The sequence below is a fragment of the Bombus pascuorum genome, chromosome 15 (genome assembly GCF_905332965.1).
Source record: "Bombus pascuorum chromosome 15, iyBomPasc1.1, whole genome shotgun sequence".
In the NCBI taxonomy this organism is placed as follows: Eukaryota; Metazoa; Arthropoda; class Insecta; order Hymenoptera; family Apidae; genus Bombus; species Bombus pascuorum.
Genome location: NC_083502.1, coordinates 4,373,041 through 4,393,610, shown reverse-complemented (window position 1 = coordinate 4,393,610; position 20,570 = coordinate 4,373,041). Strand labels below are relative to the sequence as shown.

The following is a 20,570-nucleotide window of genomic DNA, read 5'->3' as shown; positions in this document are numbered from 1 at the left end:
AATGTTAAAATATCCGATATTAAAATAATATGCAAATAGTACAGACAATTAGTAACAGATATTAGGACGTAATATTGAAAGGAAACATTGTATTATTTAAGTACGATATTGGAATATCGTGTGGATATTACGAAACTAGCCTAACGCCAAGACACCTAATTAACAGCAACGGATACACCAATCTATTAACTCAAAGCTAAACCATCAAAGCAATGTTCGTGTATCTACCATTGAAAGCCCTGTGAGGGGCAAATTCGTCAGAACGAAGATAATGGATCAGCGAAGGGAAATTTCAATTTCTTCGAGGCGATTGGAATTCACAATAACGCTCTCGATGGAAGAATCAGAGATCGAAACAGAGTCGGAGACAGTGGAATGGAAGGCAGCTCGAACGGTGGTTAAACAACGAGGCAGAAGGAGACAGAGTGGAAGAGAAAACCGTGAGGAAGCAGAGTACGATATCGTCCGCCGTTAACGTAATTTCGTTTTCGAACTCGATCGAAACTCGCGCTGCACAGCCTGGAAAGTTGGCTCGTTCCCGTAGGAAGACTCAAGGATTCGGCCAGCCACGAATCGGCGCCTTTATTTCGATAATCCCTTTCGTTGGGCCGTTCAGAAAGGGTGAAAGGTAAAAGTCCCCTTGGGAATCGTACGACGATCCTGAGATCACCGTAATTAACCCAATAGAAGGCTAATTAAAAATTAAGGCCAATTATCAGTTGCCATTTGCCCCTGAGAGCTCTCTGCTCGCAACCAGATCACGAAAATTTTACCCTTCGGTAATCTCTTACGGTTGGCCGTGCAACGCGTCTAATATTAATCGGGCAACGACTGGTGTCAGCCAGGATTTAAAGGGATTTTTTTCGCAACCGTTGGAAACGAGAGTTTGTACAGCCGACTGGAAACGAGGAAATATCAGCGGATCGCAGTCGCTTCAATCCTCTCTCTATTTCACCGGATTAGCTGCGGAACCGTTGCCGTCTGTCGTTCTCCACTCGCCTTCCTTTTTCACGCGCAAGATTTCCATCCAGCTACGCGATCCACCAGATTCTTCGCCCGCTGTCGATGACAAAAGCGATCCATGGATATTTGTCGAACCTTGCTCGTTAATTCCATCCGAGGAACAACTTGGCGCAAGATACACTCGAGCTCGCCCCTTGGACCCCGAGTTTCTCGTTATCGTTCGTTTTTCAGAGCATCGAGGGAACGCGAGATCTAGTCGACTGCCGCCTAATACTACGAGTAATCCCCGCCAACTTTACCCACCGAGTTTCGCTTCGCCCCTTCCGCAATTTATTTCGCTCTAACCAACTTATCGATCGGCCGATTTTCGCCTATCCTTCGCAGGAAACGAAAGGAAGATCGCGAATCATATAAACGCGATTTAATAGGTGAAAAAGAAGGTTAGATTCGCTGGATCTTTTGAAACGTTCAGGGTCAAATAGGACCCTAAGTTAGGTCTTGGGTCTATGGATGATTCGCTTAGGTCCAGGTTAGGTTCAACTGCTTACGTTGGATCAACGTTACGCTCACCTACTTATCTTCGATCTACGTTAGCTTCTGCTTCGGTTGTAATTGAATTTGATTTGGGTCTTGAGTCTCTGGCTGATTCAACTTGGATCTAACTGAGGATTCAACTTGAGCTTTCAGTCAAACGCTCGATCTAGTCTATAATTGTGCTTATAATAGTCTCAGCTAGGTTTACATTACAATGTCTATGTTAGAGCCGTAGCAGATGTAATAGCATAAATCTGGGTTAACATTGGTGGGAAATGTTATTGATATGCTGGTTAAGTTTGAACTAGATTCGAATCCATGTACATTAGGACTGTAATTGTACTTATATAGCCCGAGTTAGGTCCACGTTAGTTACCGTATTAAGCCGTGGATAACTCAGAAAGTCATGTACTTTGCTTCCGTCAGTCCCTCGCCTGACACACTTGACCTTCTTCTCGTGGTCGAGATATGCAAGAAAAAGTGTAGATAAAAGGAACGATAACTGGAAAGTCGGTTCACGATCACATAAGAGTGATTTGCCTGTACTTGGCTCAGACCGTGCAAGATTGATCAGCGATTTCGGTCCTCGTTAACACGGTCACACAGGCTTCGTCTAATTTCCGTACGATTATCGGTGTCGCGTTCGTTGCTTTGCTGTGTCTTAAGATCTTTAACGAGCACTCTTTTCTGCACAACGAGGGATCAAAGTGGTGTGAAACGTTCCGAACGAAAAATTTCACAGATCTTCACGCCGTTGATTCCACTGATAAAACAACTATTGTTTCAGCTATTCTTAGCTAGACACTGCTACACAAGTTTTACTACTGACTGACCACTTTATGCTAAGCTAGAACACAGCATGTTCCGAGTTGCCACAGTATTATAATCTGACAAATTACGTATCACAGCGAGCCGTGCATTTTTTATAAAACTTTGAGTTTCCAACTAACGAGTAAGAGTGGATGAGACGATTCGCTACTAACGTGAAAATTTCAGTTGGAATCTGCAAGCGTGAAAATTACAGGGAAAACTTATCGATGATAACCAATAAAGATCTTAATTATAGGGATTATCGGGTTGATATCATCTTCGAGAATATTCGAAATACTTGAAAACACGGGAAAGTTGCTATAAAACAAGAGCAAGTGGATTCTTGGTGAAAAGTTCTCGATATGAAAGCGAACATGTTTCAGACACTTGAAAGTTAACTGTGTCTTATTTCAATCCTCCTACTGTACGCAAAACCGTACGACCCAATTGCAACTTTAGATTAATACAGTTTTTTTGTATCGAGCATCGCTAGAATCAGACATTTTCAGTTTCGTTGGCAAATTAATTGCTTAGTAAACTTTGCCAAAAACCTAATTACACTCTTTCATAATTCATTTATTCTCTTGCTTCGTTGCTGTTAAAATTGTCGTAGAGAATTACCTTAGGTCTGGCTTAGCCTAAGCTATGTAGGTCCTTGATACTATGGATATCTGTAACTATGGTAGGTCTAGGTTAAATCTAAGCTAACGTCTGCTTCGAAGGAATCTACGTTTAAATCCAGATGAAAGTGTAATCATCTTGCAAAATGAAAGCACTCGCTGTTAAAGTTATTACAGAAGAAGAAGAAACTACGTCAGCAGACGTACGACAAAACTAAAATCCTATTTCAAAAAGTGAAGTCATACTTCACGTTATGCATCACTGCAGTCATCTAATTACATCCTCGACCATTCTCAAACTATAGTCCCACCCAGTTGCGTGATCCTTTCTATTACCTCACACACCTCGACACTTCACGCTCTCCTTTCTCAATCTTTTTTTTTCCCCCAAAGGAAAGTTCACTGGAAAAGCTCTCCCTAGCAATTTTCGAGCCTAGTTTTTCACGATGATTCGACTCAGCAAGGTCGTTCATCACCGGGCATTTTACGCACCGGTCAACTGGTCAAACTGACGCGTTGCTTTCGGCGGACGTCTCTGTTTGCCTCTGGCCATGCGAACGACGTTATTAAAATTACGCGCGGCCGAGCACGCGAACCCATTCCCTTTCGCGCCGGGAATTTTAAGTTCGACCACCGGGATTCCATGAATAACGCGGCCAAGCGCGTAACGCGCGCGCGAGACCGGTGCCATGTCCGGAAAACTGCGCGTAAATGTCTCCGTGTGCACATGGCCCAATCCCGGATAAGTACAGATATTACAGGCGTGCATATTACACGCAGCTCCGTGCAGATGTATTCGCCTGATTTGTTGTATTCACGCCGGTCCAGCGCTGGATTCGCGTTACACGCCTGGCTATTCACGCCGCATTAATCGGCTGCAACCGGAACGCGCCGCGTTTTCCATTTAGTCGATAGACCCTGCAACGACGGATCACCGTTTTTATTTTTTTTTTTCCTCCGATTTTTTAACGTAGGGTAACGTGTAGCGACGAGAAAGCTGGGTCTAAAGTAGAATACGAGGACCAAAAAACGATATAAAAAGTTCACCTGTCATATTTACGTTTCGCTCTCGTTTCCAACGCGGAATTCGTTTAGCAACGAGGATTCCCTAGGTTCGGAGTAGCATTCGTTAAGAAGCAAGACGAAAAAACGACATGAAATATAACTAATGAAAGATGACGACTTGGACCAAAGGAGGGAAGATCGTTGAGGAAAAAACGAGTGAAAAGTGTCCTGTGAGCCTTTTACATGCGAGGCTTGCTCGCGGAGGAAATTGAATTTGAAAATGTTGGGGACTCCGCGCAAGTAGAATGGGTCTATGTGGGGTCAGCCGTGCAGGGAACCATCATTTCGTAATCGCCACCGCTCTCTACTCGGTAAATTAGGGTGGCTGTATTATTTATACGAAAGCTGTGTCCACATACTGTAGCCAGAACCATCTCGTGCAGCCCCGGCCAACCGTATTCCTTAATCTTTTCCTCGATTAATGTTACAACGAGTCCAGACGGCGAATATAGCATTCCCGCTGCGCGAAATTCCCAGATACGTTCCATATCCTGTAACTATGAGCACCAGGACATACAGAAGGGATGAAAAACTGTTACTGTATGCTTCTACAGGCTGCTCCATATACTAGAATCCTCGCATCTTTCGTTCAAATAGCATTTGAAAATTTTCATTTCTTCACCGATATCGCGTTAGCTCGTCCAGTCACATAATTCATAATCATTGGAAATCAACGTCGATGAACGAAACCAATCAGTCCCTTCTGCTACCATGACTTATCAATCCCATATCGTATCAGCCACCCGTATCATACCATGAGAGGCAACAACACATCGTGGAAGTAGGGAACGAAGGAAAACAATCAACTGGCAGCAAAAATCCGTATAATTCCTAGCGGAAGAGTCGCCGGGAGCGGGTCGCCCGGAGCGTAGCGTATTTCCCCCCAATTTCGTTAGCGCCTGCACACACGCAACGCAGCGAACGAGGTAGCCTCGCGCAGCGGCAGAGCGAGACGGAGAACTTTGCAGCGATCATCGACTTGGGTTGCTGACGCGTGCGCGTTGGCCAAGGCACGAACTCGCCCTGTCTCGGTCGGTCGTGTCGGTCCGGCGGCTGCCTCCGTCTCTCTTCGCTCCTCTGCTCCCGGCCGCTCCACCGCCCTACCCCTACCAACCCGCCCAACCATCCCCACCATCCAACCGTCTCTGTCGCTACCAGAGCAGCAGCACCAGCACCTCCAACCACCACCATCGGGCTACAACCACCACACTAGCAAGGGAGCATCATAGTGGTAGCAGCAGCAGCAGTAGCAGCAGCAACACACCAGCACCTCCAGGTTCCCTCTGCTGGTGTGTGCCGATGCCGCAGTAGCGACTACCTCTCTGGCCCGTATAGATTTTCAATTAGACCGCGCGAAACGTGGAAAATAATGTGCCGCTCCGACACCTGCTGACCGTTGCCGAAGGTCGCTCGTCCGGGTGCCCCTGTGTCCGACGTACCGCACCTCTTCTATACCACGTCGTTGTCCCGAGATCGTAGTCGTCGTGGCCGAGGTGTACACCTGGTGGACGGATAGACAAACAGACGGAGAAAGAGGGAGAAAGACAGATCGATTTCAGTCTCGTGTGCGTGAACAGTGCCAAAAGACCAAGAGGATGGCCAGCCAGTGACGAGATCTTCGAATGGTCCACGGTCCATGGGGTCGCCAGAGAGGATGCCGTTTCCGGTGAACCACAGGACCCTGCTGTCCAGCCTCGTCGCGCTCTCCGCGTTCGTACTACACTCAGGTAGGCCTCAGTGTACCTATCGATGTCACGACGAAACAGGAAAAGCTTCTCTTTGATGAAAGGAAAGCTAGCTCTATCCAAGTTGGTCGGTTCGTCATCCGGTAATCCAAAACGGTATTCTCCGTGTTTCGACGATTTTCCAAGTAAACTGTGACGATAGGATGTGGTTCCGAGGATTCTTTTGCCGATGGCTCAGTGACGAAGAGATTCCTAGCATTCCGACTACTAGTTGGTTAGAGGAATAAATATTTAACTGTGATCCATTGCGTTCGTTGCCGGCTGAAGATATTGCCAGTCAATATTTGAACCGATAACCGGTCTCCACGCGGCTGTTCGCATTGTTTGGATGTTTGCACGACAACCAATGGGCCTCTGGCATCCGAGCCACATCGATTTCCGCGTTCCCCCCGTGTAATTTGCGTAATTCCAATATCCTAAACGCGTCGATCTTCCTTAGTCCACGTGGAGATCCCGGGACAATTCTATCTGCCACTCTGGTCATCAATCTTCGGTTCTGTGCTCGGGCAGTTTCGTGAAATCCATGGCCCTGACGTGACAGATTCCAGTTTTCAGTAAAACTCCACGTCCAAAGATTCGATTTAGAGGAATCCAGTTCGAACGAACTGCAGCGGACGTAGATTAAAGATTTCTATGGTGGTAGCATGTTCAAGATTTGCTCAAGACCTTGCCTCCCTTGTACGTTCAAATGGAAACTAAATTCCTGACAGGGTAAGTTGCTGTTTTTGTTTCTTGGTTCTTTATTTGTCGTTTATTTAACGTTGCCACCACGTTAAACGACCAAATGAGAATTAAGAGTCTATTTTCAACGGTGAACGCGTCAGTTTACCGTGTAGAGCGCCAACTTCCCTGAGAGAATGGCGGTAATACGGTAACCAACAGACATTTAGATAGGATCCGCTTTGTCGAGGATAGAAATAGGATTCCCGAGACGCGGAAGTCCAGCAGGATAAGCGGAAAAGTGGATAAATTCCCGGTCTGAATAAAACCTACCAGCGAAACCTTTTTTTGTCCAATTTTTCAACATTACGTATACCAAATGTAACTTATATTTACATTTACACTTATGGTTATCGAGATAATTCTTTTTTCACTCGATTAACTTATCAATTATATACACTCTAAATTAGAAGACGACCAATTCCATTTTTTAGCGAACTTTATAGAAGCTGCGAACGTTTAATTCAAATCCAAAATTTTAATTCGAGTTCAAGTGCCTTAAGATCGAGTCAAGTTCAAGCTTCATGAATTATAATAGAAAAGGTAACATAGATTCCAACTGAAATTTCCATCAACGTAGATTGCGTTTGATTTTGAAGATATTAATTAAAACCAGCTTCGATTAAAATTGGCCTAAATTCCTGCTCAAATTTCAATCGATCAGATCCGAATTGCTGTAGAAAATATTCGGTCCATCCTAAAGCTGACGTAAACTCGAACTAAAGTTTACTCGAACAGAAAGTATCTTGGAATTTCCACCTGAACGAAAATACCACTTTTTTCATTCTAGCGAAAGGAAACATCAGTTTCGAGCTAGTAAATGAAAAAAGAGAAACGAAAGACGATACAAAGCGGCAAGGTGCTGGTTGAACGAGGAAACGACCGAGTCGACAACTTCTTCCGGTCGTCGCGCGAGCATCGGTTAATCGCTTCCAGGACCATTGCCAATCAAGAAACGAGAAAATATACGGGCGCGTAAAGCGGTTCGTGATGTCACGTTCGTTTAAAGACGGGGACCAGCAGAACGACATAACCGTCGATGGCCTCGCGAAAGCGTATTACGATAGGTCGTTAACTCGAGTACTCTAATTGGCTCAATTTCCAATAAAACTCGCCGGTAAACCGGCACCAGCTTTGAGTCCGTTTAAATAAAACAATACACCGCGGCCACCTCCTCTCTCTCTCTCGCTCTTTCACTCGGCGCGCCCTCGTTCATTCATTCTTTCTCTCCCCGCTGCCCTAACCTTCCTAATTCCAACAAGGAACAAGGAAATTACGCTGCAACCACTACCTACCGGTCTGATTGCGTTTTCACAACTCCTGCGCTTTTATACGCTTTCACAGTAGATAATTGTGGTTTCGTCGATACATAGAATTCTCTTTAATTTTGTCCGACGCATGGTAAATACAACTGTTGACTTGGAAACTAAGTGATTGCGGATTTTGTCATTACCGCCTAACAGGAAAATCCGCGATCACTTAGTTGCCAACCGCGTAGAACTTGTTAACCGTAGAAGATAAAACAGACAGTTAGAACGAAGATACGTTTAGGCGAAGACAAACTTAGTTGCTTGTTAAAATCTAACTTAACATCTGGATTTGGTCAATGCTAGATATTCTGTAATTAAATTTACGCCACATCAAACGTAGCTGGGTTAAATCAATCGAGCTTCCCGTTTGTTTGATTATGCTACATCTTAAATGCATTTACACACAGGCTGTGGAAAATTTTAACCGCCTGACGTTCTTTTTATTTAAACCCATAGAATGTACCGAATATACTTTGGTCGCTAAAAACTTAGACACCCTGTATATGATAAAAAAAATGGATGTTTTTCAAACATTTTAATTTTTATATCCACCTCTGTACATATAATCACGGCTACTAAGCTTCTTATTTTGGGAAATCCCGTGTATGTTAACATACGACTGCCGTGGCAGAAAATTCGATAATTCAAGCCCTGAAAAAATACGGTTGGAGCACGCAAGCTGAAAATTAACGCCGGTGGCCGTGTACCGTTTAATTCGAGGCATAAGCGCGTAATACCAGGCGATAATACAGTCGGTAAATAATCTGAGTATATATCTAGCTACTGATTAACCTCCCCTCTCGACAGGTTCGTCCAACCCTCGTCCGATTGCCTTTAATTAAATCGACCGTGTCCGTGTCCGTCACGAGCACGTGCTACCAGCGTCGTGACGCCAGGTGTCCATCTCTCCACTCGGAAGATACAACAGCCCTCTATAGATCGCAAATGTTTCTTTCGATGGTTAAACTACACAGCAAACTATTCCGTTCTATACAAAAACATTTTCATTTAACAATTTACTACAATTGAGGTTTCATAAAATTTCGAGTATTCCCAACAGAGCTGTAAAAGGGATACGACACCTTATGGGCAATTCGATGTTAAGTACGATTCCCATCCTCTATTTCGTGGCTCGATCTATTTCAACCACGTGGAATATTGATGTTCATCGTCGAAGATTCCTTCCGTCGTATCCCATCTCGAATAGAAGGACGCGTTTCCAATAAACGTAGCCGTATCTGACGGAAACCGACCGAAAATACCGCAATTTATACCGGTCTGACCTACAATGTTCTCATAGCCCTGATCACACACGGCTGATAGGGGAGAAGCCTTCCTTATCGACCGGCAATACGTTCTTTTAAAAGATCCAACCAAATGGATAATCGAACGAATACGAACGCGACGAGATCGTTGTTGAAAAAGGCTGTTTCCGAGGGGAGAGAAAAAATATGGAGTGGAACAGGATGGAAGAAGTTAATTAAGGCCACTCGAAAAAAAAAAATTGCAACCAACGATTCTCGAGTGATGTTTAGTGGATTGGTAGCATTACCAATAACGATTGAATAAGGAAATAGGCAGTAATAGAAAATGAAAAAGAGCTTCCTCCCGATACGGTTTTAACACTTCACCCGCTTTTGTCAATTTTCCATCGATTCGATCGACGAACAGAATGAAAGGAGTAAGGAATATGATCTATCGAATATCTGACTGGAAATCGCTGATTTTTCACCATCAACAAGACGCAATATAATCGTCCCCTGTATCGTTTCCAATAATCTGTGTCTTCGTTGAAGGGAAAGGAAAGAAGAGAGTGGCCGCGATTAAATACCGTTCCAAAGAGAGAAGCATTTGCTCAGTTTCGCAACGTATTTTCCGTTCGATCACGGGTAATTTTAAGAAGCTTACCGCGTAAGAGGATCAACGGCTCGGCTACGGTGCAGTTACAGACATCCTATCGAAGTACCGTCGATGATTCGACAAGAAAAGAATTTTGTTTCGTATCCGCCGATTGGTTTCGTGTTTGACCAAAGTGATCTACGTCCTTTTAGAGATGGGTTATACGAAATAGATTGGATTCTGCGGAAAGGTAGAGATTTGGACAGCAGATGGCGGGTTTGAATTGTATGGACTCGTATATAGTCAGACATATAGAAGATCTTACGCTACCACTCATATACCGGATTGAGTAGTATGACGCGTAGTCAAACCTCTCCAGTATATTTCCGCTAGGTTTTAGATGAATTTAGAAACAGTTTCGAGCATGAAAGTTACTACTAGGATATACATTGACTACTTAATCGCATGAAAGAATATCCAGAATACATTTAATTTGCATGAAGATTAAATTTAAATAATTCTAAGATCCAAGGCATATTGGTGTTGAAAATATTCTATAATTTTCTCAAAATGGATTCCGATCCGTAAAAAAAGAAATACTACAAACACGTTGAAAACTCTTTGCAGGTATCGTGGCTCTTCGTATGACGGCCCTACAGATACCACAGCACGTCGTTCTGAACGAAACTGTCCGTATGCAGTGCAACTTCAACCTGGACAAAGAGGTATTGTACTCGGTGAAATGGTACAAAGACGGCCATGAGTTCTATCGTTTCGTGCCTAGGGACGAACCCATGGTGCAGACCTTTCGTGTTCCTGGCGTAAACGTGAACGTGAGTATATCTAACAGGAATATCCAATCGCTCTCGTCTAAAGATTAGAATCTGTGACGATCTTCGGTTACAGATACACAATTCCACGAAGATATCGGTAGTACTGAACAACGTGAATCTTACTAGTTCGGGGAGATATCGATGCGAGGTCTCTGCCGAGGCTCCCGCCTTTCAAACCGTGTCTGATCACGCAGACATGACGGTAGTAGGTGAGCAAATTTATTAATTAATTTCCGGCCACTTAACCATTCGATTATCCTCTTGAGACTAGGAGACCCTTGAGAATGAATTATGCGTTTCTTCGAAATCACGTGAGGCATACTATTGCCCGAGGTACTTGCAGTAGTTTATGTTTAACAACATGTGCTTTAATTACAAAATTACGGATAAATCGAATTCGACGTGTCTATTCCCTATAATCGCCATAATCGATTATTAGTTCGTCAATAATTTATACATGGTGATCAGATACAACTATTGTTACTGTAAATTAACCAAAGTGTCCAGATATTTACGAGCGATAGTATATGTGAAAATAGATCGCAGAGAGCTTGGCTAATAAAAAATGGTGAAAATTGCCCTATTTACAGTTCTTCCTGACGAAGGACCACGAATAACCGGTGGTCGTTCCCGCTACCAAGTAGGGGAGGTGGTCCGCATGAACTGCACATCCGCACCCTCAAAACCGGCCGCCCTGTTAACTTGGTTCATCAACGGCGATCCGGTAAGTACCTCGTAAAAGAGTCTCTCCCTAATGTCCTGCGCCTCTAATTCGGCAATGAAAACTCAACTACTAGTCTATGGAATAATGGGTCTACAGGTCTATACGATCTGCCGTAGATATAATTCGTCACATTCGCTTCAGGACTATCATAAATTACCCCGAGATATAAAACACTAGATCTGCCACTCTTATCTTCCTCGCTCACCCCTTTATTCTTTCTTCTTTGCCTCCACTTCTTTTTTCCTTCTTTCTTTTATCCCTTCGTCCTTTTCTCATTCTGTAGCCTTTTTCTCATTTCTCATTTCCCCTTTCAAAATCCAAACGATTATACATGGGATCGATAAAAAATGTTTAACCATTTAAGGAAGCTTATACAACGACGTCTGTCGATCCATTTCTATACCAGACAATTTCTGCCTCTATGGCTAATCGTAACAAGCGAAGGATGTCTCTCATGTAACCGTGAGAAAAGCCGGGACAAAGGCGACCGATGTGAAAAGAGGCCGTACAAAGTGAACTCTAATCGCGCATTGCCAGTAGAAGCCGCGACTTTGCCTCTGTCCGTTTTATTGTTACGAAAACAATCAACGGCTTTTCAGGCTGATACCCAGTACCTGAAGGGACCGCACATTACCGCCGTCGACGAGAAGGGCTTGGAGACCGCGGTATTGGGCTTGGAGTTTCGCGTTGCCAACAAACACTTCAAGCGTGGCGACATGAAGCTCAAGTGCTTGGCGACAATAGCGACCGTCTATCTACAGAGCAAAGAGGAGAGCGTGGAAGGAGACGAGAGGATCCTGAAAGCCCCGGTGATGGAGAGCCGCGAGACCAGGGCACAGAGCCACACACGCAACGATTTAATAAATGGTAAAATACCCGGTGATTCTCCGTCGTTCGACCAAACATTTCGCTAGAAACAACCTAGATGTCACCACTGTTCGGTCAACAATTCGTAAATCCTTTCGATTCAACGTTTCAGACGATTCTATACGAGAAAGTCCAGAAATCAAGGATATAAAATTGTATAATTGACACGGGAGCGACTCTACGTGATAAAATACATGGAAAGTACAGAATATAATATTTTTGGATGAGATCGAATTTAAAAATTTGTTTAATGTACGTAAATTTAGGTAATTATAGAATTAATAATCAACAGGGCATACATTCTACAATTGTGAAATGTATGAATGTTATTATATTTTTTATTTGATTCTTCATGTAGAATCGCTTCTTTACCGACTGTAACGTGATTAATTGGACCTTATACTTCGCTTCTTCCTTTAGAATTGAGAACATTGCCAGCGAATATTAATTCTATGGGAAAAAAGGGGGTTTACAATACGTTACATATTTTATTAGTTAAACGCTAATTTAGGGACTACTATTTATAGCTACATTACACGGGTGAATACCTGAACGAAATTCACGCGAAATTTACTGACCGTTGTGTTCGGTCAAGTGAGATACACTTTCAAATGCAAATAAATCACGAAATTGATTACATTATAGGTTAATTGACTGGCGATTAAACACTTGCCCGTTTGGGCTTGATAAATAATTCATCAATCAAGGTGGTCATGATAATTAACTTAACCAAAAAGCATCGAATCGGAAGGATTGATAGTGTTTATCAAAAAAAACAAACCCACATGAATAATAGACACAACAAACAGAGGTCGAACTCATCATAATTTCACATACGTATCGTTTACAGAGAAAAATTCAAAAATATGAGACATGAAATTCTTAGGTATCCAACATCATTGTTTTAAACTTGAAACTCAATTAGGCTGCTTGAAAGATGGAACATTTTCCAAAGCCAAAGAAATCCATTACAAATACAAATACAAATTTACCATTACAAATCCAGAACAATTTAATTGATTGAATAAACAAAGAAGGCAAGATCAAGTCCTCTTGAAAAACTGTTTAAATAGAATAGCTTCTTGAAGAAGAAAATTGTTATTGGTTTCCTGTTTGCTTTGAAGTATTTTATTGAAAATCAAGTAATGATGAATATGGGATGACAAAGAGAGTCTTAGTATGAAAGTAGAAACTTGATCTTGTTTGAAGAATATTCCTTTTTCCATTTGCACTATTGAATCTTTGGTGCATTGATATAGCTCAGAATATTTGCAGTTGCAAAAAAGAAACATCGCTTTGATATTCTAAATAAAAGCAGTAGTAAGAAGTTAACAATACTAAGATTCTTTTGCTTTTCTCCATTGTCATTTAAATTCTTTGCTTAGAGCAAACAAACATGCTTGAGACAACAATATTAGTTTTAAGTATTATATAGAACATTATTATAGAATTTTGTATATTGTCCATTTATGCCCAAATAATTCTGAATGGTTAATATTGTCGCCTTAAAAATCAGTTCATACAATAACTGAGAAGCATCATGTTCTAAAATATTCTCAGCTACTTAATGGTTGGAACTTATATTTTGTAAAGTGCATTCTAAGGAAAGTTATTTTCTATTTCAGGGAGTGAGGCAACCAGAATATTCAACCGGATGATCATTTTTCTGATCACGGGAATCATCCTAGCTCGATAATAACGACAGTTGTTTTTCACGTTGCTTCCTAAGAGTGTAAAACGAGTACGTTAGGAGATTGTTCCCATCGTATCTAATACTAATTTTTAAGCCGCGTAATCGTAATTAAATATCATATCGATAAACATAAGGGTGACGTTCGACTAGACGTCTTCGTCGTACAAGTAGTGACAGATCTATCTAACTCTCTATTTCCCCCTTTTTTAATTTAAATTATACCAAATTCGATTCACTTACTATCATTTAAAAGAAATTAATCTTGAAATTACTTTTGAAAAATTAAATGAATTCAAAATATTTGATTAAGAAAATTAAGATAAAATTTTCAGAATATTTATGTGTACAATTTCTCAAAGAAAATTATAAAGAAAAATTCTTTAAATATTTGTAGATCTGCCACTAGTGATAAACCAAAATATGTTCTAGGCTCTAAATGTATTCTCGCGTGAAGAAAAGGTTTCATTTAAAACATATCCATGGAACTACCAAAGAGAGGGAGAGAAAGGGAGAAAGTAAAACAATAAAAGAAAATACAACACAGAACAAATTATTCAAAGAAAAGAAACCAAAGGAAGCATAAATCCGTCTCTCCATATGCATATATATACAAATATTATATATATGTTAGGTTGTCCAGAGATCCTTTTAACAAATGACAAGGAAGTTCTCATTGCTTTCCCATACATTGAAACAATATTATTTTTACTACAATATTATTTTTACTACAATATTATTTTTACTACAATTTTATAAGCGTACTTCTATTTTTACTGCATATCATTTTTTATATATATTTGACAAAAAGAAAGGGGGAATCTCTATAAGGAAAGCACATGTCTTTCCATCTCAAAATCTTGCTATTGTGTTGTACAAATGCAATGGAAAGCAATCAAGAACAATTTTTGATAGCTAACTTCACAAACGGATGCTGGGTAATTATTATTTCCATTAAATTGATATCAATTCATTATACCATGAACTGTATGCTTTTGTTGTCTAACAAGTCTTCTTAAAGATATTTTAAATAACAGAAACATAAACATTTTAAGTAAATCTATGTCTTTATAAAGATCATAATGAATTCTGGTATTAACTGAAATTTCAATTCTTGAAAAATGGAATACCCAGTGTTGACATAAATGGTGCATCTCATACAACGTAATCTCAGCTATAATACTTTAGGAGCGTATATTTTTATCTAGATTTTTACATTCAATGATCGTGTGACTTTATCACGTTTCAAGTTTTCCCGCGTAAATACGAGGAATTGAGGACAATTTGAAAATAGGCGCCATTATATGAAAACCACGTTTTAAGCGAAACGCTTTAATGCGGGGAATTATGTATAAAAGTGTGTTATGTCGACATTTTAACTAAAAATATCCTCGCTTTCGTATGTTTGTACAAATTTTCATTTACGACTTTAGCTCAGGGCCCGGAGATTTAACAATCCACCCACGAAATATACACTTCAAAAATCCATCTTTCTTGTAAAATTGCTAGACAACGAAATTTCCAAGAATGATACTTATCCAACTTTTCTTCAAATTATTCTAATGATATCTTAAGGCTATTAAGCATCTATTGTACATCTAAATTATTTACAGTTGTCTTCCTGAACGAAGCAATTTCACAAGAAAGATCGTTAATTAAACATTGTTAATGCTACTTATCGTTATTTACTGTGAAAATTTTATTGGTGAATTATTTACATTGTTATTTCTAGACTACAGATGTTTATGCACTTTTCGGAAATGTAAAATTTCAAAGATTTGCAGAATGCATATAATATGCGATAATATATAAAATATCAAATTATTTTGATATATTTTATTATATATTATATATATATTATATATATTTATATATATATTATATATATAAAATTTAATATTATATTATTATATATTTCTATATATGTGTATAAAATAGCATTAACTATAATATTTACGAGATAAAACAAATTTCTATTCAAATTCCATTTCATTATATTTATAAAAATAGAAAATAGCATAATCATCAGCAGTCTAGATATTTCTGTATGCATGTGCGCGAAAATTCAAAAATTACTACGTTACTAAAGTTACTACGACGTGAACTTTTGAGTGCTTTGTATAGCAAACATTTTCTCTCTTTTATTAAAAGAAACTTTTAGATTTTTCACAAATGTTAATTTTGAAATATAATTAAGCATGAAAGAAAAAGAAAAAAAAAGCAACAATCGCACACGCGACATCGTAATGTCTGATAAGCTAAAAACGAATATGTGTTTCTTACATAGTAGCGTATCAAAATCCTGATACATACTTGTCATATCATAAAAAGTGTTTAATGAAGCTGTAAATATGTACATAATTTTCATCGTTATTAAAATTCACTATTATAATACTCTTTCCGTTTCGTTTAATTCCTTTGTGGACGCGTAATTTAACCTAACCTAATTTTCGACGCAATGCTAATACTCGTAAACAATGTCAAAATCATTAAAAGTTCAATGTGAAAATATTAAAAATGAATGGATTCGCTCACCAATAGGAGCAATATTTTCTTTGGAAGAATGCTGTTAAGAAACCATGACACAAGGCCTGCCATACGTCGCATAAAGAATGATGTGTAAAATGTTCCATCTTTATAACTCTTCACTTTTATATGAAAATTCTGATACTATTTGATACACAGGATGTATACACTATTAATTTTCAAATGACATTAAAAATTTTTAATGTAAAATCTATTTGTAAAACGACGCAACGTCAAATATAAACTTCCTTCCGACGCGACTTTCAAGATACAAATGGCGTTACTACCGTATCACGTGATTTCGCTGCCTCCTTTCCCGCCAAAAATTCTTGTACCGAAAAATAAAAATTGAAATAAAATAGTTATCATCATAACGTTACATTTCCCATGTATTTTAAGGCTTCATTAATAAAAAGTATACTAAAACTTCGAAATTGAATAAATCATGACGATAAAGGTTACAAGTAGTTTAAATAATTTTTGTCGGTTTTTCATACGATAGAGGAGACATCTGTAAGCAGAAATCAAATTTGTTCGTTATTTAAATATCTAATCAAACGTTTAAGCGGCTGTGAATATTTAAGTATTTATACACTGCGTTAAAAGTTTTTGGAATTTGTTCAAGTAAAAGTAGTAAGTAATAAAGATAACATACCTAATTTTAAGTAATTTACTTTGTAGTTGTGTACAGTTAAAAATTCTGTGTGTATAACCTCAACGGGCCAAAGTTAACATCTAATGGAAGAATATTTAAAGTGTATTAAAAGAAACAACATATAGTCTCTCTGATTAAAATAAGAAATATATTAATATTTCATACCTAACACATAAGCAGTTAATTTTTTTTGTAAATATAAATTGTATTAAATACTATGGTACTCGATAAAATTTTAAGCAAATATTTAATAATTTCTTATTTTGGATTTAGATGGAACCAATGACATTAGGATCACCTGTTGGAAGTCCAGTGCAAAGTCCTGGAAGTCCAGGAACTTCTGCATACCTCCCAAATTTCCTTCTAGGTGATTCTACAACGGTAAATGAAACTCATCAAATTATATTGCATAATATTGCGCAATAATTTAGGTAATCATTTTTATTAATGTTTTAGCCTGCCAAAATAAGTTTGATGGGCCCACAAGATATTCTGAAACAGTCACACATTGGTCACAGTGCACTGACCTCTCCACCTATCCACTATGGTACTCCAGATTATCGTAGTAATCGTCAAAAAGCTGTGTTCGGAAGTACTACTACTCCTAACACGTCACAAATAGTCACAGAAAGCCACATTGGTGGACCCCCAACAAGAGGACTATTTGATACTTTAGAAACTTCTGAAACTGCATCACCCTACTTGTCAGCAACAAATCAAAGTATACCTTGCTATCAACCAAAACTTTTAGTGAATAGTATGAATACTTCTATATTTAATGATGGTGCAATGAGCCCTAATGCAAATGAATCACAAGGTCTTTTGCAATGGGTAACCGTTTTCGGTTTTTCGCCTAGTGATATGAATACAGTTTTAGCTCACATCTCGAGCAGAGTTCGCGTAGTGGACAAGCATCCTCCACCGCACTCACAAAGTAACTGGATACACTTAAAATGTGCTTCAGAATTAGAAGCACAAAGGGCACTCGCGTGTAATGGAAATATAGTATCTGGATCTATAATGATCGGTTTGATCCCTTGTACAGACGAGGGTGTTATATTAGTATCGGATAAAGAGAGTCGTTCGAGAATGAACGGAAGTATTAAATGTTTCTCGAACCTAGGAAGAGTCACTCAATCGCCAGAATACAATACACCACGCACACCCATTAGGATACAAAATGCAAGACCACTGGCAGCTGGTTACAATCAAAATCTTAGTTCACAATCAGTGAAATCACCTGAAAATGTTCCACAGAAATCTACAGGTTTAGTTTCAAAAGCAATGGAATATATGTTTGGATGGTAATTTTGACTGAAAACAATTGTATATGTTGTTTCGTTAATGACAAATATTATTTAATATGTAATTCTCCTTATGTTTTTATAAAAATCGAATGCAATATAGACATGAATAATCCGAGAGAGGAATATATATATATATATATAATATCCCTAAAGTGTCTGTTTACGCTTTTTTACTATCGATGGTACCAAATATAAATCTTTACAAACACCAATTATCACATATAGCTATGTCTAAATTATGTATTTTTCTAATAGTACTTTTTTCTACTTTAAACTACTATCAACATTTAATCGGTTCTATCGTAATATAACATAGCTTACGATTAAGGGACGTTAAAATTACTTTCGCAATGTTAAATCACGTATATTGCGTAGATATTAATTAAAATGGTCCGTTTCTTAATATACTCGTGTTATTTAGAAAATATCGATGAATGTTATAAATATTTTTACAACCTTATAATGAACTTATTTTTGGTGTCCCGTCATCGGTATAATACACATGACGAGACTTATGACAATGATTTCGAATGTTAAAAATTTGCATGATTACTGTAATCAGTGCATTCCTCTCTCTTATTTCGAGTCTAATATATATATATATATATGTATCATCGATATTTTATACATGTTTCTTATAGAAAATAATTAGTACTAAGACTATATTAAAATGCTCAAGTCTGTTTTTTTTCCTAAGTCCTGCTCACATGGTAGACACTAATATGGTACAATCATACATTCATTTTCTTGTACTAATAAATACATTCAAATTGTCCCACACTTCGCCTGGTTACAATTATTTTGGACTCTCAATAGTGGCACTGCCCAAATCCGTCATTTTTGGATACTTCACTTTTTTCTTTTCCAGCTCATCCTGTGCCCAAAGTATCATCTTCAGCAAATTATTTAAACGTGGACTAGTTGACTCTTTGTGCTCCATCTTCAATATAGCTGCATTCAGTTCGCTTGCTATCTACAGTTTTATAAAAAAAAAATATTTGTACTGTTAATTATAAAAGCAAATATCATTATTGTTTGTCAAGAAACTTAGTCGATATAAATTCATAAATAAAATTTACAATCCATTAAGAATAAAAATTAAATATTACAGACAATAATTGTTTGCCTTTTGCCTATGAGTTGGGTGAAGTAAATCACTATAAGGACTCTTATGGGGCTCATCAAAAGCCAATAGAGCTAAAGTACGTTCCAATTCACACAAAATAATATCGTCTGATTCTCCAGCTTCACTCAGTCTATCTTGAGCAAACTGCAGAGCCTCCTCTATTTTTCCTGTACGAATCAGTTCAATTAGATGTAGTTGCTGCAAATGGAAGTAAAGATATCTATCGTTATCCAATAGCTCTGGATGCAGCTGATTCACGAGATCCGTTGCCTCCTGAATACGACCATTTTGAATTGCTTCCCTGATACGAATCCTGTCATCCAAAGAGCTTAAATCTACTGTGGGCTCCACTCCAGACTCTTGTTGAAATTTCTCCGCAGCTTCTTTGAATCCCTCTGCACAACAAAACTTGATTGTAATTGATTGATCAAGACACAACAGTTTAAAGTTATGTGTTAAGAAAGGAAAATCTAACCTGTAACTAAATAATTCATAATCAAATTGTTCATAGAAACACGTTGTGTGTAAGAATTCTCTTCCAGCTTGGCAACCCATTCATCCTTCGTTATGTTATCCTGTTTCTCCGGGTAGCTCATCGTTCTTTGACAATCAGCATCAATGTTTAAGACAACTCAATATATCGTAGACTACTGTGTACCTACAGACTCAATCGAGGTACCCTATTGACAGAGATTTTGGTGATTCTTTGACACAACAGCTGATTCTTTATTGTTTCGCGAGTAAATCGTGGAAAGTGTGTCTTAAGAACGATTCACATCTCTCAAATACTAACAACTCGAAAAAAGTGTAAGCAAATTTCTTGTACAGTAAATTGGAAATATGTTGAAAGTATATCTTAATAAAGTTGTGTGGAGAAGCGACGAGCAACGAATAACGCTTCGTTCGATATTAATAGCAAACACAATCGAAGTATGCCCCAAAAGTTAACGTGCACGAATGATATACAAGTGTGTATGGTGATTTTTTGGTTTACTTTACCACCTAAAGATGGGGTAACTGTTTGTAATCATGATGGCGATCTGCATAACCGGTATTCGCCACAGAGTGCACTTTCGATAAAACTGTGGCCACGTGGTCATATTTCGTGTAAATCACGAAGAAACAAAATGGCCGCCTAGTAGGAGGTAAATACTCGTAAGCGTCGGACTAACTGATAGTTCAACCAATTTATAACTGTATGTAATAGTGTAATAAGTGTAAGTGTGATGTAACCTA

The 20,570-nt window shown here is 38.8% G+C and overlaps 3 protein-coding genes across 5 annotated transcripts; 2 read left to right on the top strand and 1 right to left on the bottom strand.

Annotated features, from left to right (window-relative positions):
* The first annotated feature begins 5,173 nt into the window (after positions 1–5,173).
* LOC132914816 (cell adhesion molecule 2-like) lies at positions 5,174–16,114 on the top strand. 3 transcript variants are annotated; one of them, XM_060974233.1, is made up of 7 exons: positions 9,724–9,856; positions 10,234–10,439; positions 10,513–10,648; positions 11,030–11,163; positions 11,763–12,030; positions 13,656–13,771; positions 14,153–16,114. In XM_060974233.1, the coding sequence occupies exons 1-6, from the start codon at positions 9,739–9,741 to the stop codon at positions 13,724–13,726; spliced, it is 933 nt and encodes a 310-aa protein (XP_060830216.1). In that variant the 5' UTR covers positions 9,724–9,738; the 3' UTR covers positions 13,727–13,771; positions 14,153–16,114. The 3 variants fall into 3 exon arrangements, with proteins under 3 accessions (XP_060830218.1, XP_060830216.1, XP_060830215.1); XM_060974235.1 differs by lacking the exon at positions 9,724–9,856 and adding an exon at positions 5,174–5,719 and having other exon boundaries at positions 13,656–16,114; XM_060974232.1 differs by having other exon boundaries at positions 13,656–16,114.
* A 615-nt stretch (positions 16,115–16,729) lies between these two features.
* On the top strand, positions 16,730–18,988 carry LOC132914815 (nucleoporin NUP35). Its single transcript, XM_060974231.1, has 3 exons — positions 16,730–16,879; positions 17,175–17,282; positions 17,358–18,988. Exons 2-3 carry the CDS (start codon positions 17,175–17,177, stop codon positions 18,207–18,209), a joined length of 960 nt encoding a protein of 319 aa, XP_060830214.1. The 5' UTR covers positions 16,730–16,879; the 3' UTR covers positions 18,210–18,988.
* Positions 18,870–20,343, bottom strand: LOC132914817 (glucose-induced degradation protein 8 homolog). The gene is made up of 3 exons (XM_060974236.1): positions 19,810–20,343; positions 19,335–19,729; positions 18,870–19,181 (listed from the first exon to the last, which is right to left on the bottom strand). The coding sequence occupies exons 1-3, from the start codon at positions 19,928–19,930 to the stop codon at positions 19,005–19,007; spliced, it is 693 nt and encodes a 230-aa protein (XP_060830219.1). The 5' UTR covers positions 19,931–20,343; the 3' UTR covers positions 18,870–19,004.
* Between the last annotated feature and the right edge of the window lie 227 nt (positions 20,344–20,570).